Below are 25,439 nucleotides of genomic sequence, written 5' to 3'. Positions count from 1 at the left end.
CTTACTGTGAAATCAAAAGTTCTAGAGGTCTTCAGATCTTTTTCCACTGTAGATTTAATGAATCTTGTTACTAATTTAGGTAACTAAAAATACCTGGAAAACTCATTTTTTTCAAACTTAACTTGGTAGCTGGAAGTATATTAGGATTTGTCGTGTAGTTATTTCTCTAATCTCTGCAGTGGATCTGTACATGTAATACTCTTTTACTGACTCACCGTTACCTCACTGTGTCTGACTCATGACGTTTTCCTCTCATCACGACAGTTATTTTCACACACACAGTTCATGTCAGAGAGTGAGTTATTATATTGTTTGGGTTAATATTTATGATATCACAGGTGAATCATCTTAAGATGACCAAATTCCAGCTATTTACTTTGTTTTCAGAGTTGAGAGGGGCTAGAAAGACTTTCTGGGCAGTTTTAACCAAGTGGGACCCTGAGTCCTTAAAAATAGACAATAATTCTGGAAACAGGGAGACTACAGAGGAGCAGAAAATTAATCAGGCAGATTATCTTATGTCTAATAATATGCATATTAGCTGTTGTCATGGGAATTAGAACACATTTTTGAACACTGTCTTCAGGAGATCATGCAGTGCTATCAGCTTTTTCCAAGTTCCTCTCCATCTGCTTGAGCAGCACTAGGCACTTAGTCTAAGGTAGGAGTTTTGAGTGGAGAGGCAAATGGTTTTACTTGAATTCTATCCACACTCTGATTTTTTGAAGGGGGATTGGGGTTTTTTTGTGTAATACTGTAAATGAGATGCTGTAGTTCTAATGAGGAAATTGCCTATCTGAGAGAGTTGAGTGAAACTTAAAAACTGGAACACCAAAACTTACCTTAGCTGTTAAATGAGCTGTAGCTGAAGGGAAAGGAGAAAGAGGAGTGACTGATTTATGCCAGAACAACTGGGTTAGTAAATGGTAAGGAGCAATGCATTTTTTCCTGTGTAAGATTCTTAATGTGCCGTTACATACTTAAAAGTTTTATAGAAAGTTTTGATACAGGCTGGATGATGTTTTTCACAACAATAATAATTCTAGAGTGTCTTTACTTGTAGCCTAGCTTCGACATATATTAAGTTCACATCTCATATATTTTTCTAGTTCTGTGTGTTACAAACTTTTTAATAGGTTTTGGGGTTTTTTAAAATTCACCTGAGAGTATGAAGTAGTTGCTAACATTCAGGAGCTATAGCACGTTGTGAGTTTAGAATAGAGAGAGTTGGCATCACAATAAAAGGGAACTATGTAGTAATGGAATTATCTTTAAAGTAGTGGACAGGTGGATTATTATTTTTTTTAAATTTTCTGATTTCAGTGATGTAGTTAAAATTAGGATTACAAAAAATACTCTTAAACCATCATGAGTTCATTGTTTACAGAACTTCACTCCATTGCACCATGGCATCAACTACCTTTTGATTCAAATTATCTTTCACTATTTTTTTTCTGAGTTGTAGGGGAGGGTGTATAGAATTGTTAAACAGGAAGGCAGGAGCCGTGAAACATCTTTAAATGGAGAGTTGTAAGCTAAACAGTAGGAAAAAAAAAATACTCTTCAGATACTTGAAATATCAGTCTTAATGTATGGCCTATTGAGATTTTGCCAGTTTTAGCCCAAGCAGAAGTGTTGATCAGAGTTTATATCCTGAAATATTCCATATCTCTGGTGCAAAATATTACTGAAGGCCACTGTAAACAGCACAGTTTTATTTAAGAAGCTGATCCCAGGATGAAAGGTAGATGAAATCAGCTACAGACTGTATGAGGAATTAATGGTAAAGCTCTTCATAATCTTTTATGCTTTGGCTAAAAATATTAGCACCATAAAAATTCTTCAGGGGGCAGAGTTGAGGTGGTAGCTGCAGAGTGATCAAAACATAAAAGAGGCACGTTTTCTCTTTTTATGGGGAGGCCCCTTTCAGACCTGTCACATGATGGATTTGAAATGCAAGTTTAATGGCCTCTGAGTTTCTCAGACAGCCATCTTTCTACAGCTTGATTATTAACAACTATTTAATCTTAGCTAGCTTTCTCTCTTTTTTCTGCGCCCTTGGTAATTCATTTATTTTATTTGTTTAGCAGCAATATAAGAAAAATACTGAAATCATAAAGTTGAGGAAGTACTTCATATTAAAAACCAATGTAAAATCAGTCTCCAATAAATTTTGCAGAAGCATTTACTCCACAGTTGTTTGAATTAAAATGTTACAAGTGTAAATAGCATGTAAATAGTGTGAATGGATTTTGTAATAGTTTCTGAGCCATAATATTTCATCCCAGCACTATATGAGTAATAATGATGCCATTTTCATGGCTGGTGTTACATAAAATATTTTTCAACTGATGTTCACAGTATAGACACTGTTTTGTCAATGTGTCAGAAAATGAGATCTGGGAAGTGAGCAGATATATGACAGGTCTTGGGAAAGTAAACATGTAGCATTGAGTAAAATAAAATTTCAAAATACGTTAAAATATTTTTGCAGGGTCTGATCCAGAGCCATCAGTCTTACTTAAATTTTTTATTTCAGTTGCATGCCAAATGTACCAGGTTCTTGATTATGCCAGCTATTTTAGTGCTCTGTTGGGAATATACAGACTAACTTTGCTTTCCATCAGAAGTGCAGAAAGGTGGGAAGTTCGCCGCTGTGACTCATGCCTTCTGAGTTTATGTGGGTGCAGCTCTGTCTAGCCACTGAGTGTTTTGCATAGGGAGAAGTAAAAGTCTGAAAATTCAAGGCTCTTTACAGGGACAGGTGGTCCAGGGGCAGTCCTACCTATTTCCTTGACTGTCAACAGTAAGGACTTCTTTCTTATAGGTTCAGAACTGGTGGTAGCCAACTGCTTTAATCCTTAACATTCCTACATCTTACATTTTGCCCAGAAGGATGAAAAAAAAATTATAGTGTAGAAAGAAGGGAATGCAATAATATAAAGTCTTTTAATTTATCTACTTTTATACTCATTTTGTACGGTTACTACCTTATTTTCCTTTTAATGAAAAAAAGATTCAATCTGTTAATTATTTTAAATAAAATTAAATATTTTAAAGTTAACTATGATAGTTAAATATTTTTCTTGCACAACACGGGATACTAATAATAAGGACTAATTTATATTTTAAATTTTCAGATTGCACACATGTCACTTGTTACCCCCCTTTGAATAAGTAGGTTGCTGAGTCCTTAGCCTCTCTAGAGGTGTGACTGTTTCAGTTTAGTGCAGAGATGATTAATAAAGCCCATACAACTGCAATTCAGATCTATTAGCAGTAATTAGATAATATATTAGTATTGCATACCTCTGTTTCTGCATGTATTGTAAGGCAAACTAATGCAAGCTGACTTGAAATCACAAACATAACTGAAAATTCTAGTTGGTTGATGCTTAAGAACTTATGAAGTTGCTCACTTTGTGTAATGAACTGTTGCTTTTTTATTAACAAATAATGATGGTAAGGACTTAGAAGAGACATAAGTACATGATGGTATCTAAGCACTATTTTCAAATTTTATCAAAAAGCACAATGAAGTCATCTGCTATAAACAATTTCATCAATATTAAGTAAATTAAGACCAGTTAGTCAGTAGCAACCACTCCCATTAGGAAAAAGACTTTGAATCTTGCAACCTAACAAGGCCAGGACACCAGGAGTGTCACTGTTCCTTCACCCAGTGTGTTCTGTTCTGAGTTCTTCTGTTCTGGATTGCCTTTAGGCCTGGATATCAGCTCAGCCTTCTAGTAGGGTTACAGAACTTGCTCTGTGTATCAAGGTAGTGATCTGTCCAGTTCCCTGTATTTTGTAGTGCCCAACAGTAAGGTGTTTCATAAGATACTGTAAGAATATGCAGTTGGCAGTATAAAATAATCTGCTCAAGTTACAGATCTTAGTCTAATAGATGTAGGATACTATTAAGTTCTAACCTTAAATATCAGGCTGTCCCTTTGGAACTATTTAATTTTATTAATTTTTAAAAAATATCTACCAGTCCAGTCCCTTCTTGAATCTTATTATAATGTTCCCTATAGCATTCCCCTCAACAGCTTCTTATTGTATTGAAGCTGATAGGCCTATATACACACCTTGTGTGAAAAGTATTGGTTTTTAATTTACAGACATTTTTCTTGATTACTTCCCCCCCCCCCCCTTTTTTTTTTTTTTGTTTTGAATTGGAATAACTGATTTTTGATCCATATGCCTATATTTGTCTGTATCTATATCTGTGACTATGGAATTTTGTCAATACAGAAAGTTTTCGTTCAACAAGGGGGCGTACTCAAAAGAAGAGTAATGAAGTGATTCACACAGTTTTTGAAATGTGGCAATAGTATTGCACTTAAAATCACTTATATAAAAGAACAATGATATTTGCAGATTGGGTCTCTATTGATGTCTTTTTTCATCTTAATATAATGCACCTTTACATTGACATTTTGTGAGCATTTCTCACCACACGATCACACCGATGTTCTTCACAGAGAGGCCTGCAGCAAAAGCAGAAAGACTGCTTCTATTGATTAATTCAGTTAATTCAGATGTCTGAAATACGTAAGAACAATTTAAGTTCTCTAATGTGTATTACTTTGGAATTAAGGGCATAAATTTAATTTCCCATCATCTAGGCCAGGCACGTGGGTGCACTATAAATAGTTGTGTGTAATCCTGAGAGCATTTTAACTGAGTATCGTGGTTGTTGTGACAGGACAAAGAAAGAGTCTGTGGAATAACTGGATTCTCAACCCTAATTTTTTGTAAGTTCAAAGCTCATACCTTGAATTTGCATTAAAAAGTAAATTGTCAAGTAATATACAGCCAAGTATATTAATAGATTTTGTCTGTTCTAAAGTCTGTATTTAAAAGCAAATTATTTTGTAATAAAATAGAAAATATTTGAGTAGAGCCTTTAGGAAAGGGGTCATGTCTTTCCTGTGTATGTAAACAGTGTCTGATGTGGTTTCAGCCTCAAGATATTACTATATTTTAAAATACATAACTGTAATATTGCATAAAATTATGCACATGTATGTGGCAGGAGTTTCTGACCTTAAGTACTTAAAATTGTAGTCACATATACAGATAAAGGAAGTAGGAACAAGAAGCAACAGAGGGACCTAGAAATCCATTGACTTACCCATGATGACAAAGGGAATGCACTGCACAACTGGATATTGAATGCATATTTCATCCTTCCCTGGCTAGTATCTGATTTGCAGAGTCACTCTTCTTTCTGCAAGAGATCCTATCAGCATTTTCAGAGAGCTTGTAATTCCAAACAGTGCTGCAGATCAGGGCTTTGCAGATGTTCTGGCAAAAAAATCATGTTCTGAAAAGGAAATGGAAATAGTAGCCAAGTGGCTTCATGAAGAATAACTGGAATATTTGGCAACCCAGCATATTCATGTGTCCCTAAATTGTTTGGTGCTTCTGTATTGTATAATCTACTGATTTTCTGTATCTGTCTCTGTGTTTTGTTCTGTCTAAATCACGAAACAGTCAATTCAATGGGGAGGAAGTGGAGGAAAACCACTTCCTCGGCACCATGTGTGTTAAATGTATGCTGCTGGCTGGCTGAGGGTCACATGACAACCTATGAGAAACTGATGAAAAAAGTTTCCAATCTATCTTTGATTTTTCTTTCTTTTCTTGCAGCATAAACTTACCAAGTGTTCAGACAAAGTTTTCAAAGCTTGGCCTTTTTTTCCACAACTACTAAAAGAACTGTTCTTTTCAGCAGCCACAGAGCTTTGTCCCCTGGCTTCAGAGAACACCTAACAGTGTAATGCACCTTTTAGGATTTGATTTGGCCCCCATATGTGAAGGTGATTTCCTCTGATCAAAGTCCTTGTGTTTCTGTCCCCATCCTCTGCAGCGCTGCGGAGTCGATCAGGACGGTCCATCATCAATGGAAACTGGGCAATTGATCGACCTGGGAGATACGAAGGTGGCGGGACAATGTTCACTTATAAACGCCCTAATGAAATCTCCAGCACTGCAGGAGAGTCGTTTTTAGCTGATGGTCCAACAAATGAAGTCCTTGATGTCTATGTAAGTTTCTTGTATTCAGATTAACCTTAGTGATGGAAAAAAATTGTTCAGTTCACTGTTAACATTCAACACTAAAATTACATTCAGTACCCATACCTTGTTCCTTTAATTTTGAAATATTTTTGATATTTTACTATTGCTTGCTGTTGTTCCCATCTTGTTCCAGATCACAGGAAATTTAAATAACAGTGAAGCCTTTTTCTCTCAGACTTTATTGATCCATTAAAACAGCGTTACATGTTCAGTAAAATAGAGAGAAAGCATACAAAAGTTTTTTGTGAACTAGATTTTCTCTGGATACTTTACTAATCAAGCAATTTTAGCGTAGTTTAATCTGACAACATCTCTCACAGAGTGATAACATCTCCATTTTCTTGAAAAGAAACATAAGTCCAAAAAACTTTAGAATGTGGAATTTGAAGCAGGAGACTTTTAATACAAAGCTATTCTAAGAGACCATAAATAATAGCCGTTTGAGAAAGGAAGAGAAAAGACAAATTCTGACTAAGGGGGGAATCATTGAAAAAACCGTTTACTTCAGATGGGACAGAGTTTTACTACATCATATTTAAGTAAAATATATAACTGGGATTGGTGACAATTTACTCAAAGATAAATGGTGTGTTCTGAGATAATACACTTACACATGGTAAAATACATTCACTGGAAAAAAATAGATTAAGTGGTGATATGGTTGTTTCATCCAGCTATGGCTTTTTTGTCCTTAAGTCCAACATGGGGTGTGAAAGTGAGTTTGCTGGGTTGTTTCATAGAAAAACAAATAGTAACTACCCTGATTACTCAACTGAGAAAAGCTAGATGTTGGCAAAGTTATTCCCCATCTGCTTATATGGTGTCTTGATAAAGCAATGTAAGAATTATGCAAACAATACTTCTTTCAGGATAATTTCTGATGGATTGCAATGTAAGACTGGCAAAAGCCTGTGAGATTAAAAGATTGAGCTTCTAGATTCTGCAGTTCAGACTCCATGTTTTTTAAACGTACATGTTGTTGTGTAGTTACAGGATGCTCTGAGCTGAGGTCTAGTCTTAAGTTTTTATTGTCAGATGACAGATGCCTAATACTTAATGACCCAGAGAGAAAAGGATCAGGAAATGGATTAAACAGGTATTTCCAAAGTAATACCATAAAAACCCCTTACGCTTAAATGTATCATGTTTTAGTTTAGGCTTGGTCTCTTCTTTTTTTTGCTTTTGTTGTAAATATAAGAAAGCTGGCATGATGGGTATAGCTTTATCAGTTTTGCTCTGTGGCTGATACTATGGATTGTCACATCTAATTTGACTGGACTCTTATCTGACATGTTGCTTGTAGATATGAGGAATACTACAAATTATTATGAGCTAATATTTTAGTGTCTTTTTCAATATAGTGTGGGAAGATAAAAATGGGTAGTGATAGATGAAAGAAAATCATCGGTATGACACAGCCTCTCTTGGCTTTGAAATTTGTAGCCATGCAGATACAGATGTCTTGTTTTAGACTTTGTCTTGCCATTTCTGAATCATTTAATTCTCTTTCCATCCATACTCACGATCTTTATGCTCTGTGTAGAAAAATAAATAGATTTACAGATGGGAACTCCAAATAGCTTCTTCCTTCCACTTTAAAAATGTAGAGGAAAAAACTCTCTAAATTACAGCAGGTTACAATTAGCAAGATAAAAAAACATACAAGTTTTGTCCAAGTGTGAAGTATACATTACTACAAAGATTTAGGACCATTAACTCAAAGCAAAACTGTTGTGTAATTCCAGGTATTTTCCTGCAGGAAAGCTGTGACAATATCTTCACAGGGACTTCATCAGTTAAGCTCTTTATAACATGTGCCTGTCAGTTGTTTTGAGAAATGTGATGGAAAAACCATGGGAACCATTGGAAAGCGGTTCCTGGAAACATCTTAAGAACAGGGTCCTGGTTCTGGAAAGTGGGGGGGCAGGGGGACGACGACATACTCTTCTGCTGAAGTCAGGCTCACAGTGCTCAGTTCTCTCAGGACCAAACACAAAGATGGTGTATTTTTTGCATACCAAAGTGACATGGGAAGGACCAACCCTTACAAAAAATATTATAGGCAATGCATGATTAGATGGTTCAGAAAAGTGAATGATCTCTGAGGGACAGAGTTTAGAAGAACAGCTATTATATTTGGCAAGGAGAAAGTGATTTTGACACCAGGAAAAACAAGGGTCTGAATCCCTAGTTGATGTTACTTGGTGTGATGAATTTAGTGAAACCTTGAAGTGTAAGTGTGCTCTGCTGGCTCGTAAAGCCATTGGCATAGGATGACTGTGTTCTTTTCTGCCCACGGTTTGTTAGAATCAAAGAGCTAGTGCAGGCTCTGGTGTTTGTTTCATTTTGCTTTAGGTACTTTAACTTAAGTGTAATCTGAGGCTTGTACCAGACCAATCCCCGCAAAGAGTTCAGGACTTTTAAAGCAGCAGTGTCAGCAGAATCAAAGCTGAACTACTGAAATTAGCAGCTGATGGCATCCCTGCATTTCTAGTGTGAGTATGCTCAGGAGCAATGTAATACAAGCCAGTTGGGTATGGAGTGTGCTGCTAACCATTTTAAAAACTTTCATAAAGTCGTATCTTGCTCAGGTCTCGTTATGCCTAAATGCAGGCACACAAGAAGTGACAGTGACTTCCAGAGGCGTGCTCATGTCAGCTTGCACCGGCTTGTGCAGCAGTGTTCTGAAGCTACTCAGCTTCATTTGCACATTTAGAGGAGAAAGACCTGTGGTACATGCCTGTGGTTCATAAACTTTGATAGAGTTGTTGTGACTAGCTGTAAAGCAGTGGGAGTCTGTCTGCACTTACATTGCATCTTCATTCAGTTGAACATTAATGTGGAAGGATGCAGGAGGGTTGCACGGGTGCTCTTCAGCTGCTCTAGCAAATATGTGTGCCTTTGTAATCTTTTCACTTGATCTTTATTGAGCAGTGCTTATGGTGAGAGCGGCATAATGTTAGTAATTTTAGCTAGTTGATTGTTGAGCCTCCACTGAGTGGTGCAGAGGTAGCTGCACAGTGATGAAAGGAACAGTTTGATTTGTGAGATGGTACACGCAGAATAACACATGTACTGTCAGCATGTGCTCTGTTCAAGTACAACTGAGAAACCTTAATAAAGGCAGTGGATTAGATTTGTAGATTGGGGTCTGTGGTATCCATTTTTCTGTTTTGTTTCTTCCTTGCTTATGTTTCCTCAGGCATCTGTCAAGCTCCTTCTACCTGGGAATGTTTTGGACACCTTAGGACTGTCTCTTCTGGTGCTGAGGCCTGATGTGAGCCTCTGCTGGCCATGCTGGCGAGAGGCGAGGCTGTAGCTGGGGCAGTCCAGAGCTGCACCTTGGCCCAAGCGTGTCAGGTTTACGTTTTTTAAAGAAGATTTAGAGAAACAGTTTCTTTGCTATCACAAGCTAGCTCAGTTTGCAAACATAGTAACTTGAATTTGTTTCTAGAAGAAATCAGAAAATACTTTTTTTTTTTTTTTCATTTTTTTGGAGACAGTCATTAACCATTGTTTCTATCCTGAACAATGATAAATAATGTTCATATTGATCTGTTCAAGTACGTATTTAAGCATTAGTAATGTAACAAGTGGAAGAAGTAAATATATGGCTCTTTTTCTTTTTAGATGATACATCAGCAGCCTAACCCAGGTATACATTATGAGTATATCATTCCAGGAGACAATGTTATTAGTCCTCAGTTGCTTGCTCACAGGAGGCCAGGTAAAATGCCACTACTTCCTATTATTAAACACATTTTGTTACCCAATAAGCTAACAGAGAAATTCATACCATTAAATTTGGTGTAAATACTGCCATTGATGTGGGAAAGGTGCAGAATTTCACCCTACATGTTGGAAGAGAAGTCTGCATAGATTTGGTAACTTCAGTGAATTAATGCTGACAGGGATTATTTATCCTGTAGCAGGGAATCTGGTCACATATTTCTACATTCAGTTATTTTGTTGTTAAAATGTTAACCATGGCTTTGCACGAGCTGGAGGTTGTAACCACATCTCAGAAATGAAATAGAAAATGATTTTTCTCTTCAGACTTTGAGATAATTTAAAACAACCCTTTGCAGTTTCTCTTTCCTCTCCCAACTGGAGAGGATCAAACACATAACTGTTGCCTTTCCAAGCTAGAATCTGGACAGCTCTTGCTCCTGACTGAGCTGTGGATATGTGCTGTGTGTACTGATACGAAGTTCTGAGGAACAGTAGAAAATTTGCAGGCGAGTTGGGTCCTACATTTAATGTTCGTGACTTGCTTTGACAAATTTCTAAGTGTGTTTGCAGTCTTTTCATAATGAGGAGCAGCTGTGCTGCGACATGGGGAGACACAGAATACAGAGCATGGTACAAAAAAAAAGCTTTGGGAAATTTTGACACTGGGTACATTAACTCTACAGTGTGTTTGGAGATTCTTAAGTTTTTTATGTATTTGCTGGCTGATACTTGGTTATCTTAGTTTAAAATAACACAATTTTTGCTGAATGCTATTAGGAGGTCTCTGCGTAGCAGATTAAAGCTGCTTTCAAGTTTAATGATGCTCCAGTTGTGATTATTAGTGGATGAAAACAGAGAATATTTGCAAGTGAGGTTCATTATTTTACTTTTTTGTTATTGTCCATCATCAGGGGAGCCCTTGAATGGCCAGTTAGGAATGCCAGAAAGTACAAATCAAGAGGATAAGGATTTGCATAGGGAGACAGACACTCTCACTGGACAGTCAACTGGAACTTTTCCAGCTATTCAGCCAGGAAGATTTTCTTCTCATCAGCCAGAAAACCAGGTGCCTGCTGTGCAACCACCAAGACAAAACCGAGAACACAACTGGAAACAGACTGGAAAAACTGAGTGCACTACCACTTGTGGGAAAGGTAAGTGCTTCATACACCAATGCACAGAAAATAGATGACACATGGGAAGGTTCCAGCATAGCAGAGGAGAAGCATGGAGGGAAAAAACACTGTGGCTGTTCAGCAGCTCTTGTATGTGCCAAAGCATTACTGGACCGGGTGTTTTCTGTTATCTTACAAGCAAAAGACATATCAGTACTATTATGTGTGATTATATTTAAATCAGTAGAAACAACAAAATTTAAAATATGAAAGACAAAGCATTTAAATTAAAAGGAAATATATGGCATTTGCCTCTGAAAGGAAATATTTCAGGATTTTGTGGCAAACTGATCTGTCTCACACCCTTGATACACAGCTGCTTTCCTCAACATTCTTTGGCATCCTTTGTCCTTCCATTTGGCCTCTCCAGCTTTGTCAGATACACCCTCCATGCTTTTTGTGTCTTTGTCAACAGTTTTCTGATCTTTACGGGAAGGTTTCACAAGGATTCCATCAGCCATATCTTTGCCTTATTGGAAGTTACTGGAACAGCAATAATGTGACTTCAGAAAAATGAGGTTTTCATAGGTGAGAAGTGGGAAGGAAGAGGGATGGAAAAGGACTGGTAATTAGCTTTTGGGATGTGATGGATACACGACTTGGAGCTTGCCAGATTAATCTTTGCTGTAAGACATTCACGGTGACCACAGATTCAGCAATGCATAGCAAAACCAATTCTTTGGAAGAATAAGTTTTTGTGATAGCAGAAGTGAAATCTTTTATACTATACACAGTCACCCATCACCATACCTAAAAAATGGCAGAGCTTTGAAATAAAGATGTACTAGGGAGGGAACTCTGCTGACTGTCTCCAGCTCATACACACTGAGAACATTTACATCCTAATTAGTTTGAGAGGACACTTTGCGAATTTGGTCCAAGGCCATATGAGTGTTCATGTTATAGCTACAGAGAGAGCTAAAAAAATCCTGCAACATCAATACTAGTCAAAATCGCTTCCCAGTATACTGATAAAACTTTTCTCCTTGGAGAGATTACTGCAGAAGTGTTAGAGCTAAAATACAGTCTATAAAGGTCAGAAGACTTTCTTGAAGTCTGCCTTTTTGTGGAGAAAAGGAAGGAATTTAAACCAGAATTATTTTTGTTGGCATTTAAATACACTATGTGTCTTTAACACAAGCCGTATGGGCAGAATCCTCAATTGTACCTGGTTATTGTTTAGCAGCAATCAGTGAGTATCACCTGCTGAGTATCTGAATTATCATATAATAATAATAATATCGTGGTGAATTTTAGTATCCAAATCAGGTAATTTATGATGCAGTTGCAGGAACACATTATGATAAATTTATTCTTCCTTTACATTGTAGAAGTCCTGATTCTATTTCCTATGGACCTTATGGACATTTGAGCATAGTTCTTGCCATTTCTTCAGTGATCTAGTAGATATTGGCAGGGGTATTAATTTGAGTCAAAATGCTGATAGCAAAATTGTAGGAAAACAGAATTCAGAGGATATCTTCCAGCATCCTAATCAGCTTAAATTTAATGGATGAAATTTTACAAGGTAACTGTCAAAAATGAATATCTCTTTTCCTGTTATTTGGAGAATGTGTGTGTGTTCTGATGAAGTTAAATTCAAAAGAAACTGGACCTTGAGAGCAGGATCCTGACATTGTTGAGGCTGTATGAACATTCCTTGTTACCTTCATGTGAGAAGCCCATGTAAATCTCTTGATGCCTCCAAGGCATTTCAAGTCAAAGTAGGTTATATAGGCTGATTAAAAATTGAGTGAAAAATCCAGAAAGAAATTTTGTACTGTTCAAGGTTTTGTATTCAATATAGGACACTTATTTTTTTTCTTTTTTCCCATGTTTTCCTTTTTTCTGCTACTTTATTTCTTTATGCAGAAATGTAGACAATACATGGTCTTTAATTTCCTTTTTTTTTTTTTTTCCCCAAATGAACCTGTCAAAACTAAATAACTAGGAAATTTTAACTGGGAAGAAGGAATAAAAATTACTTTTGTACTACCTAAGGAAAAAGGGAGGATAAATTAAGTTTTGATGACAGGCTGTGAGATTTCAAAGCACTTTTCAGTAAAACTTTACCTTGGAAAAAAAAAAAAATCTTTTTAAAAGTGGTTATAATATTATAATTCTTTTTAAATGCTTCCCATGAGATCTGCCATCAACTCTTGTCCCAGATTTCCATTTAAAATGACTGAGAAAATACATCTGCTAGAATTTGGACGGTGTGGAAACTGCTACCACATGCTATCAGGGAAGTGAAGTAGCACATCATCCCTCTCTGTTATCCAGAGGGAAGAGTGTGGGGCACTGCAAATCCCTCCAGTCCTGGAGCCACAGGATCTTCGTCCAAATTTTGTCTGATCTTACAGGCAGAGTACTTCACTTCATCTTTGAGCACCACCTGTGCCTTAAAACTGTTACCTACCTCTTGGAAATGACTTGGGATGTGTAATTTGTTATCAGTCATGGCAGCATGTTTGTTACTTTCCTAAAGAAGAATTAGAAAAGAGGTTGAAGAGTGCAAACTGCTGAGTTTTTCCTTAGATTTCAGAAGATGCAATAGCTTTTTCTGAAGTATTACTGTAAATTAGCTGGTGAGATACAAAGTCTTACTTTTGATAGAATTAAATTCTTGAATAAATATAGCTTTAGTGGGAATTGTAATTTTAAATTTTCTGTACTGAAATTGTAGTGTGCCAGCCAACAGTTACCATTAACTACAGCCACCCTTATTTTAATTAAAGTCATAAATTCATAATTTAGAATTAGTACAGATCTCTGGTGCAATATTTTTTTGAATACATGACTGATCGTATTGATCTCCTTTCTTTCTATTTCCTGATCACAAGTATAAGTTACCTATTGGTTGCATGATGAAGGAAATTGATTTCAGTAAACCCATGCTGAGGTGTTTGAATTGTTAATTACAAAATATGATAATACAATTTTAAAAATTATTTAACCGTTACTATTAATTCTTTAGAGGCTTTGAAATCCAGGAGGTAAAAAATGTGCTCCAGGAGCTAATTATTCCCAGATCTTAAACAAAGACTTCAAGTTCAAGTGAATAACTAGAAATGGAAAGGGGGAGAAAACTCCTCTTCAGTCCAGTGGCCTAAGGCTTGTAGCGTCAATAATCTTATGAATCAGTGTCGCTGACAGTGCAGGCTTCAGTAAACCCACATTTGAGGTACATAAACTTTAACTGTTACAACCTAACCCTTTTCTACACTCTTTTTAGATGCAAATATCAACAAAGATGCAGCTGAGTTTTCAGTGCAAATTGCCTAGGTCTTCTAGGCAAGATGGGTCTTCTTTTTGCCTTTAACTCAGAGGGATGGCAGTTTGGTTTTTGTAAATGTGCAGATGTGTGTTTTGACCTACGGAACAGAGAAGTCTTGCAGAAAGATGAAGCTATTGTACTGATAACTTGTGCCCTGCTTCTTCCTATCTTGACAGTAACATGGAAAAAAACCCACTTTTCTGTAATCTTTCTGATGCTTGGTCTGCAGACCCTGTTGTATAGGGTGCATTCCTGAGCTAAAGTAGTAGCTTTCCTAGATAAATGTAGATGTTTCAGACAAGAGCAGTGTGAGTGTGAGCAATGCAAGTTCTGTTGAAAAAGTGATTGCTAAACCACCTGAATTTTGTTTATTAATTCTATTTCTGATTGCAAACACTGAGAATTAGGCATTTATGACACTGTCTTCAGATTTTACACTATATTTCCCCAAAATCTGAAGTATATTGGTAATATCAAGGTCAGTCAGTATAGTTTTACTTTAAAAATACAGCCTTATTCAGAATGATCACACATGATCCATGCATTTCAAAGGCAAAATGACAAACGTGAAATCTGAGAAGGGAAGCATTCCAGGAAAAGGAGGAAAGCATTCCAGGAAAAGTCTGTGGGAAGAAGTGTAAACTGTGTATCTGCTTGTCTGGTTGAATAGCATTCCACTGGTGCTTATTTATTCTGTGGAAGAAAGTTAGTTCATTTTCATGGTTTCTTTCTCTGCATAATTATGACTGTCTGCACTAAACAGACTTCAATACCAATAAATAATTAGTCATTTGGAGTTACTTGTTATAGGGTAGCCTAAAATAACTAAAATCACCCAATTTTTAAGTCAGTGGGTCTAGCTTCAAGTGGTTGAACTGGCAGTTGTGGGTTCTACCTTGACCACTTCTCTTTGGCTGATCCCTGTTTCTCTTGTAACCAAATGGCTCCTGTTACCGTAGAGGTGTCCTGTGCCATTGCTGTACCACAGTGGGAAGAGAGGTTGCTGCCACTTTACATAGTATAAACGTGGAAGAGAGAAAATCTGCAGATTTTTGTTCTACTTCCTAGAAAGAACTAAAAGGAAAATTTTTCCTTGTCTTCCTTTTGCTGTTTAGGTACTTGCAGAGTTACCTTTCACATCCCTTGCCAGATTCAACTGTCAATGGGCTTTGCCCTTCCTAACCCCAACCCTGCACAGTCAGACAGCATCTCTGTACTCCTCTGGGATCAGCTGCCCCTGCTTACACATCTTGTGCTTCCTTTTCATGCCTAAGTTTAGTTAGGAGCTCCTTGCTTATCCACACAGGCCTCCTGCCACCTCTGCTTGATTTCGTACTTTTTGAGGCTGACCTTTGTTGAGCTTGGAGGAGATGGTCTTTGAATATCAACCAACTCTCCTGGACCCATCTTCTCTCTAGGGCTTTATCCCATGGGATTCTTCCAAGCAGATCTCTGAAGCGGTTTGAGTCTGCTCTCTGAAATTCAGGGTTGTAGTCCTGCTTTTTGCCCTGCTCCCTCCTCTTGGAATCCTGAACTCTACCATTTCATGGTCACTACAGCTAAAGCTGCCCCTGATTTTCACATCCCTGACTTTTTTTTTCCTTGATTTTATGTATCAGGCCTAGCACAGCACTTTTCCTGGTTGGCCCTTTGATCACCTGTGTCAGGAAACCTGTTAATGTACTCGAATTTTTCACTTACCAAATACAAGTAGGCATGCTCTTTCTCATCATTTTGGTGGTCAAATTGCAGTAGTAATAGCGAGTTCTGTCTTTCTACTCTAGCATGAAAATTATTTAAAGACCAAGCATTAAATACAGAGAGTAGTAATTTTAAGTGAGTGTCTAGTCTACTGTAATGTTTGACCTGTAAGCCTTATTGTAAGAATCTTTTCAAAAACAGGTAAGGTGGATAATATTCTCATGTGTTTACTCACCACATAACCCAGTAGGGAGGCTCAGTCTCTTTCCACAAGCACAGCAGAATGACTGCTAAAATTTTCTTCCTCTCAAGCCTGTGTTACAGTGTCTGCTTAGCTGCATTTTTTAAAATCGCCTGAATACTTAATGTTTGTACTCTTTGCACTATAAAGATCTCATGCAGACCAAGGAGCATGTATTCTCAGCCTTTCCTAAAATGCCATGCTGTACTTTTTATATACTAAGGACTTTGCTTAATACTACGAAGTAAACAGTATAGTATTCAGCTCTCACATTTGGAAATTTTGGATAAAATCTTAGTCTATATTTCCTGTTGTTAAGTTATGCTTTTCCTTTCTGCATCAGTGTTGGGTTATGTTATGACTGCAGAGTCTTTTGCAATGCATTGCCTAATTTTCTTCTTTATTTCAGGGTCACAGTACCCAGTTTTCCACTGTGTCAACAGAATCACTCATGAGGAGGTATCTGAGAGTTACTGTGACAGCAGCACCAAACCTATTCCAGAAGAGGAGGCCTGCAACCTCTTCCCATGTCCAGCTTTGTAAGATACTACAATTTAAATCAAGTGAAATGAGCCGATGTCACTAAGGTTTTGCATGTGAAAGAGCCTGTTCTAAGCAGGAAACTAGTTTGAACTTCTGAGTACTATGCACTTGCGTCATAAAGTGTAGTGGATTTTTTTTCCTTAGTTGCTGGTGGTCTTCTCCCCCTTCACAGGGAGCGGTAGCATTCAGGGAAGACAAAAGGGAACTTGGCAACAAGCGAGTGTCGTAATTTCTCAAATTTGGTGTGACTGTTCAGGCATTCACACTATACATTGTCTCTTTATGTACATTCTTTTCAAGTGACAGACTTCTGCATATACCTGTTTAAAGGAGAGGCTCTAGGTTACATCACTCCACGTTGGATCAGTGTGCTGAAGTACCCACCTGTTCATTCCATGGTATCATATTTAAAGATGAGGATGATAGTGCTCACAACAGCCACCTCATAAACATCACCTCTCTTTCCTGGAATTCAGTAATTCTTCAACTTGAAGACTGAATTCTGAAGTGGTAGTCCTTGTTTCCAGCATGCTACTACAACCAACTCAGTTTGATTTCCTTCTGAAAAGATACTTGCCATCAGGAGACTGTGACTTACAATTGGCTAAGGAGATTCTTTTAAATAATTAATAAAAGTCAATTAATCTAGGGTGTATACCAAGAAAAGAAAAGGTTTAAACCCAGTTGCCATTGTAGCAACTTCATTTCACGTCAGCAGCTGTATTTTCCGTCTCTCTTGTGGTTACATTCTTCAGTTCTCTTCTGAGCAGCAAGTGGCCACTCCTTATCCCACGAAGTTTCTAGTGGAGTAAGTGCTGTCACCATGCTCGATATGCCTGACGAGCGATTTCCTAGTGCGTATTAGATGCACAGGAGCTTCTGAAGCCATTTACTTGGGGAGGTCTTCTCTCACTAAGCATTTTTCTCACCTTTTTCTTTCTAACAACTCATATTCATTCAGCTTCATTTGTTTACACGGGATAATAGCAATAATAGAAACAAATATATATAAATATTTATTAAAAAGAATACAGAGATTTCACTTGCTCTCCACAAGAGTTCTGAAATAAAATGTGTGAACAATTCAGATACTTCCCTGATTTGTGTATGTCTTCATGCTTGAAATGAAAATTGAAAGGGGAAAATGACATGTTTATACAAAAGTGGTTAAATAAATACAGTGAAAACTTGGAATGAGAAGAATATATCTAGGAATTTTTTTAATCTCTAAAATTAAATGTATTTATTCATTGCTGATCATTTGCTATTTCAGTTTTACTGATGAATGAATGCCTGGATGTGTTATGTGGGTTTTTTGTGGTGTTGTCCTTTTTTAGAGCCTTTGCTGCAGAAAAATTTTATGCAATACATCTTAAATTTTTGGGAAGTGCCATTAGAGCAATAATATATATTATAGATAGATACTTCAAAAAACACAACATTATTACTGGCTTAATTAATGTTTGTAATATGTCTTGAAACCATGAATTGTGCAATCTCTACACATGCTTATTATTATCAGGCATTACAGGTAGATTGGCTACATGTATATAACGTTGTCTTCATAAAGGATTAAGTTATGCATGCAGGGGTTTAAGGGTTATTTTATAAGATTCTGTTCTAGCATCAGAATCATGTCATTTGAGTTCTGTTAAGATCAGTATTAGATAAAACTTTCCTGAAAAAATATGTCTGTTTTTTGTTTGTTTTTTTTTTTATCTTTAGCTGGGATATAGGGGAGTGGTCTGAGTGCAGCAAAACATGTGGCCTTGGTATGCAGCATCGACAGATCTTATGCCGACAAATGTATGCCAATCGGACCTTGACCGTTCAGCAGTACCGCTGTCATCACCTGGAGAAACCAGAGACAACCAGCACTTGCCAGCTGAAGATCTGCAGTGAATGGCAGATTAGGACAGAGTGGACTTCAGTAAGTATGACTGAGTAATATGGAGCGTAAAACCTCAGAAAAGAATAATAATTTTCTTCCAGGTATCGCTAATCGAACATGAAATTTGCTTTTGTTTAAAATAGGGAAGTGGAATGTGCAAAGCCTTGGAAACAGGTGAATCTTAGTTCAAGAAAAGCTTGCTCAGTTACGACCATTAAAGTTTACTATTCATAACCAAAAAGAATCTGAAAAAAAGTGATTGAATAGTCCAAACCACACAGATGTGTGTGTACAGAAGTACACAAGCTTTCTGAAGAATGCTTTTCTTTAACTTCTATATGAAGCAGAGTTGGGAGAGTCCTGAGAGGTTTGCCTGTGATGGCAAACACTGCTTTTTCTCATAGCATATAGAGTTTAATCCCAGGAGTTATTTGACCTTATGTATATATTAAGGGTAGAGTCAATAATTGCCGTTACTGTAGTTCGATGGGGCTATGCCAAGACTTTCAGATAAATGTGGACAGTAGTTGTGAGCTTTAATTTCTGTGTTGCTTACAAAAGGTTTAGTCAGTCTGGCAACCATCCTAGACACTTTCATGACCATTGCATGAAGGAGGAAATACCTGCTGTATTAGGTGTCGTGATGAACAAATCTCTCTCAGTTAGCCATGATGCAAAGCAAAAAAATTGTAGAGTTGCTGAATTATGTGAGTGGATAGACCGTGAAAAAATCCAGCTTAAACTCTGAACTTAAACCTTCTTTTTCCTTTCTGCTGAAGTGCTTTCTTGCTCCTAATTCCTCCAGCCTGTGCTGGAATACATGTCACAGCACACAGTGACAGTAGCAGCACAGCTCTCCATCCGCACAGTCACAGAAGGCCAAAGAGTCTTGCAGCAAGCTTCGTGTGGCTTTATAGCAGGTCTTCCCCCGTGGTAAAGCCTATGTGAGTTCACTCCCTCAGCTGCTGCATTTCTGAGCCTGATGGTGGCATTGTTAACTTCCTAATCACGAAGTATCTGTGATACGTTGATATATTCCCAATAAAAAATTAGAAATACCTAGCCAGACAAAGGTAAAGATATGTTGGTTGGTTAGTTCATTATTCATGATGAATGAAAATCCATCTGGAGTTAAAAGACAGTAAAATTCATATTAAAGGTAAAGTTTTGATTATTTTATTGTGTTGATGATCAGAAAGGGGAGCTGGTTTTGTGTGGTTGCATTTTAAGAAGTATTTCAGTGTACAGAGCCTTTAGAGGTTTACTGCATATGGTGAATCAAGCTAAACAAATGCTTTAGAAATTGTAGCTGGTTGAATATAAGCATCATTTCAATAAAATTTTGGGATTAATTTCCTCTTGGAAGTAAAATTAAAGTTCTTGGCATGAGGAAGATCCATCATAAAGAAAGGAGCAATTGAGTTTGCAAACTGGTTTCAGCAGAACATTTATTTGTGTTTGTGCTTACTGAGGTAAAGTTACATTTTCACTTTGGAGACAGGTCTGTGACCTTATAAATAAGCCCGTTTTAAGATTTTAATGTGCTTACCATTTTTTCTGACATACAAATGTCAAAAACTGTGATCTAAATTTGATGAGAAAAAACAGCTTTGTGGCAATTTTAAGCTTGGGTCAGCAGACTTGACTCTGGACAAATCGCCCCCTTTATGACCTAAGGAATGGGGTATTTGTTTTTTTCAGTATTTTGCTATTTAATGGCCTCACACATCTAGCCTGGGTTTTGAGCAGTGTTCTAGAGTGAGCAGTTGAACAAATAGCTGCAGTCTGAAGATGAAGTCTGTGAGGTATCTTGCTGTAGGGAATATATTTAATATAATAAATAACTTTGATGTGTAAATATAGTAGACATGATTAAGTATTTGAAAGCAAAAAAACCCCAATGAGTCTGCCTTTGGAAGCTCTAATCTCCCTTGTGTGCAGATACTGCATATTATCTTTAATCTTCAAATTCCCAGAGATTTTCCCCTTTAATTCTAGAGTGTTTGTAGGACTCATCAAAACATTTCATTCATACACAGCAGAAAATTATGTTCCCCTCTTGCTTCATGATCTGGATGCTTCACATCATCAGGGAGTGTTCTCTGAGCTTGAAGAAAAGAGAGCAGGAGAAGGCAGCCTTTACTTGTAAAAGAGATTCAGAAGTTGTGTTCGTTTGCATTTTTCTTGTTTCATATCTGCTTATAGGTCAAGATCAAAATTATGCCGAATATGTCAGCCTGCTATAAAAATACCAGCAGTTCATTACAGCGTGGCCTGTTGAAGATATAGTTTATTTTTATGTTTTCCAAATGTATCTACATAGTATACTGCAGAATACTGCAGACTGAGAATTTGATTTAAAACTATTAATGTGGTTTTGTTGCCTATTCCTAGCAATCTAGAGTTCTATAGCTTCTGTGGATGTCTTAGCAGGAATGAATGAACTGTACGTCCCAGCTCCCTGATAAACCACTGCAGTTCTAGCAGAGTCCTGATTCAACCTCCCTTTTGTTACAGTGTTCAGTGCCTTGTGGAGTGGGGCAGAGGACCCGAGATGTGAAATGTGTCAGCAACCTTGGAGACATTGTTGATGATGAAGAATGCAACATGAAGCTGCGGCCAAATGATATTGAGAACTGTGACATGGGTCCCTGTGCTAAGAGCTGGTTCCTTACAGAGTGGAGCGACAGGGTAAGGCTTCTCATTATCTCTGTGCTGCCAAATCTTCTAAAATACCTCAGGTGCATCAGAATTAAAAAATACACATCGGTACAGCCATAAAAGGAGTGATCTTATTTTCCATGTTTATACCTGATCTGTTAAACAGGCAAAACCAAACAAAAAAATAATGATCCCAAGGGCATTTTGAGTTCGTGTTAGATACAAGAATGCATAGAAAGGGCAAGTGTGTGGGTACGTGGCCAAACATCTGGATTTAGAATTTTCTCTGTGTCTGAATGTCCCAAAATATTGAGTGTGCTGAGATTTATTATTCTGCCTTGCTTAGGCCTGTGGCTCAAGATTCAGACTCTAAAAGTTTCCCTACTGTTTTTTTAAGGGATGGAGGTTTGAGGCCTGATGTCTGGGTTTAAGTTTAAGCCATAAAACAATTATCCTATAGCCGTGAAAAGAGGGGAACAACTTCATAAACTCAGGCAAGGTTGATTCACACTTTTGTACTTCGTGAACATGGATGTATTTTTTTTATTACAATGAGTCAGTTTCTCCCCATGAAAACAATAAAACCAGTGGTGATTTACCCTGTTTCATGATCGGGCTCTGAGTTGGTGTTAAGTAGTGATGTTTATATGCTTTCGTTAAAAGGCTTGCAAACATGGGCTAAGAAAAGCCTGGTATTTTGGTCCCTCTTGTGGCTGCTTGTGTATCAATTTCATCTGTAGACAAGTTGAGCCTTCATTCTGTAAAATCCTGACAGCATCTCCCTTTTCTTTGACTGGTTGTTTTAGCAGGCAAATGATATAATTTATCATTGAAGCTGTAAGATTACATTCATAACTTAACGGATTCATTATGTAGATCATTTTGTGATAGTATCTCTGAAAGCTGGGAATGTCTGGCTCATAGGTTATACATTAGCTTGGACACTCAGAAGATTTTCCCCATGTTTTAAATGCAGAGAAGGAGGAGGAACTTCACAAGTAGAACAGGTACCTTAGTATGTCACATAATTTTTAAAAGGCTGATCAGACTGTTTCTACAGTTGAAGGCCAGCCGTATTTTCAGCCATCAGACAACTCAAACAGATTTTACAAAGAAAAAAAAAAATATACACAATCAGTCTTTGTTGTTGTCATTTGAACGTTTTTTTCCAGCTGTTATTCACTCAGTGTATGCTTTCACATAGCATGGACAGAAAGTTACCAGGTATTAGTGCAAATGGCAAAGTTTTTATTGTAGGGGGAATGATGGTAGCACTTTTTTTTTAAGCTTGTAGATGTTCTTCATACAGTGCTATTAAAGCTGTATTTTACAAGTAAGAGAGAAAAATGCATTCTATCCTTAAAGACATCTTTCTTGAAAAAGTTGGCCCAGCTACTATCAGCTAGTGCAGTTCCACCACATAAAGCACATACATTCCAACGAAGGCTCTAGAATCAATGTTTTCTTCATTATTCTATATTGATATTTTGTCCTCTGCAGAATTAAAATTAGGTTTTGTAGCTGAAGGTTATGACTGTAGAATGTTGTTATGCTTATTTATATGTATTAAATGAGACATAAAAGTGAAGCAGGTAATGTGGAAAATGTTGGGAGTTTTTCTTACCACAGACATTTTAGGGTCAGAAAGTAAAGAATGTATTTTGTTACCTTCTCAGCTTATATAAGTGTACAAATTAATTTCTTCCAAATGCTTGCTACTGTAGTTGGCATTATTCACCATCACTTCTGCCAGCAGTGGGTTTGGAGTTTGATTCACAAAGAGATTGGAAGGAATAGCTTATTTCAGGAGAAAAGTAGATTCAGGCTAGAATGTGCAGAAACTTCTAAAGTTCAGACATACCTTGCAACTTTGGATGTTCAGAGACATTTGGTGACAGTAATTCCAGTGGAAGCCAGTGGAATAGTAGTTAATAGCTTTGCAAAGTCAGGCCTTTGGCCATTAGCTTTTTTACTGTGCCTTTCAAGTGTGGGTTTTTTAGGATCAGAAATCTTTCCCTCTTTGTAGAGGAGTATGTTTCTGTTGAAAGACAAGAGGATAATTCTGTCATGGAATGGAAATGGGCACTCCCAGGTGTATGGACTTTGCATGTGTAATTTCCCCAAACAATTCTTTTAAAAGTACTTTAAGCCAAGCCACACTTCAGCAATAAGCATAGATCAGCGATGGGCAGCCACAAATGGTTCAGATAAGCAGCCAAAAGTTCAAATGCTTAAAGAAAGCTTGTTCAAACCTCTTGAGTCTGCAAAACTGTGGTGGAAATCTCACAAGAACAGACCTTCTTTGTGAGATTTATTACATGCCTACTTCAAGTCCCAGCTGGAAATACCACAGAACAGTCTTTCCCATTGTATTTTGACATTTCAGCTGTGGCTAGAAATAAAAGGTAAAAGAACTTATCATAACTTTTGAGAACGGTGGAACTTTGAAATGGTTGAGTTCAAACTTGGTTACAGCCATCAGAGAAGGCCTGGCCTGTACTTTCCTGAACCCATTTTGCAAACACTTAATGTGTACTGCTGCACATGCAGCAAGTAGAGAATTCCGGAGGCCTGTCAGAGATTGGCTAGGCACATACTTTCTCTTTCAGCGAGGGATATATCAAACTTCCATGTCCGGATTTATGTGATGCATGGGGCATTACAATATAGCCTTGGTTAATTAGCGAAACATCAAGAAAAAGCACAGTAACATAAACATTCCAATTGTCTTTGCTGCCAACAGATGTTAAATTTCAGGATTTGATAACTGTGATATATGTTTGTGCAGAATTTGACAAGGGTATTCTTTAACACGGGGAGAGAAAGAGATGAATGGTCATGTCTGAGTTCTAAGAAAAGGACGAAATCTAGTTTAGGATTGGTGGAAAGATTTTGGAGGTTTCTTATTTTACTGAAACCTTGCAAAGTTTTAGTTGATGAAAAATCATGCTAGTTTTCTTCATTTTCATTAATAATTGCTGTGGTTCTGAATTGGAAGATTTTATCATTAAATTTCAATAAATGTAACTTCCACCACACATCATACGTTCACTTTAAAACCTGCAGGGTACATACAGACTTGTGTGTAGGAGTTGTGTCTCCTTCCCAGGGTGGGCCTTATGTAGCTTTACTCTGTAAATAATACTTGGCTGCCTTCTCACCCTGTTCTCCCATTTTTTTTTCCCAAAAAAATATAATTATGTATTTTATGGCCCACCTGTTTTCCCCCCGTGGCACTGACCTTCCTGGATTCAGTTTCTTTCTACAGAAAGAATTATACAATGAATTCTATACAATTAATTCTAAGTAATTAAAACAACCTTCATGTTACTAAAACAATACAGTTCTTGATTTATTTTGATAAACAGGTATCAGTGTTGATTGTATGTATGTAACACAAACACTTTACATGCAAAGCTTATGAGCTGTATGGCTACCATGTGCACACTGGTGGAACATGTAAAGGAAGGAAGGAAGGAACACAATTCATCATTAAGAAACAAACACTTTCTGAAAAGTATATGCTCTGTTATTTGTCTGTGAAGTAGATCTAAACACCGTATTCTGATATCCCCCAGGCTCAATCTAGAAAGAAAGAGAAATTTTTACAGATTTCAATGGGAGACATTATAGGTTAAAAGTCTCTAGCAGCAAAGTGAGACTCATCTTACTTTATATGTGCCTGTCCTTACATTTATTGCTCTATCTTGAGTATAAATAAGAGAATCAACTTAAGTTTCATGGCTTTGTCTTCTACATGATCTTTAATCCCTTTTGATTATAGAGTCTGGACAAACTTTTGTGATATTTTTACATGCATTTGTAGAAAGATGGCTTTCTGTCTCATAATTCTTTTAAGATGTCATACTGCATTAAAATGGCAGAGTTCCACCAAACTGCATCCATTAATCAGTAGAGTAAAGCTGGTGAACCTTACTGAACTTAGCAACAAAATTGGATTGATGGGAGCAGATGAGATTCTTACAAACATTTCACATGACTGATTCTTTGACAGCTCTAATTGCAGGAAAGTTTACTTCTCCTATGGGTCAGAAGCGGGAAACTGCATTCTCCTGATTTACAGCAATGGGAGACTCACCAGTGTTTCCTTCCAACTAAATGGAGCATTCC

General features: G+C 37.2%; 1 protein-coding gene across 2 annotated transcripts in view; it reads left to right on the top strand.

The window, feature by feature from the left end:
• Positions 1–25,439, top strand: part of THSD4 (thrombospondin type 1 domain containing 4) — a 329,112-nt gene that overhangs the window by 284,271 nt on the left and 19,402 nt on the right. For both annotated transcript variants that reach the window (XM_074917120.1, XM_074917121.1), the window contains 6 exons: positions 5,879–6,054; positions 9,718–9,814; positions 10,731–10,973; positions 16,623–16,752; positions 18,482–18,686; positions 21,165–21,338. In XM_074917120.1, the coding sequence (XP_074773221.1) occupies positions 5,879–6,054; positions 9,718–9,814; positions 10,731–10,973; positions 16,623–16,752; positions 18,482–18,686; positions 21,165–21,338 (1,025 nt within the window). The remainder of the gene's footprint in view (positions 1–5,878; positions 6,055–9,717; positions 9,815–10,730; positions 10,974–16,622; positions 16,753–18,481; positions 18,687–21,164; positions 21,339–25,439) is intronic.

Source organism: Athene noctua, chromosome 13 (assembly GCF_965140245.1).
Source record: "Athene noctua chromosome 13, bAthNoc1.hap1.1, whole genome shotgun sequence".
NCBI lineage: Eukaryota > Metazoa > Chordata > Aves > Strigiformes > Strigidae > Athene > Athene noctua.
Note: the sequence above shows the minus strand (reverse complement) of the source record. Positions and strands in the feature narration are given on the sequence as shown.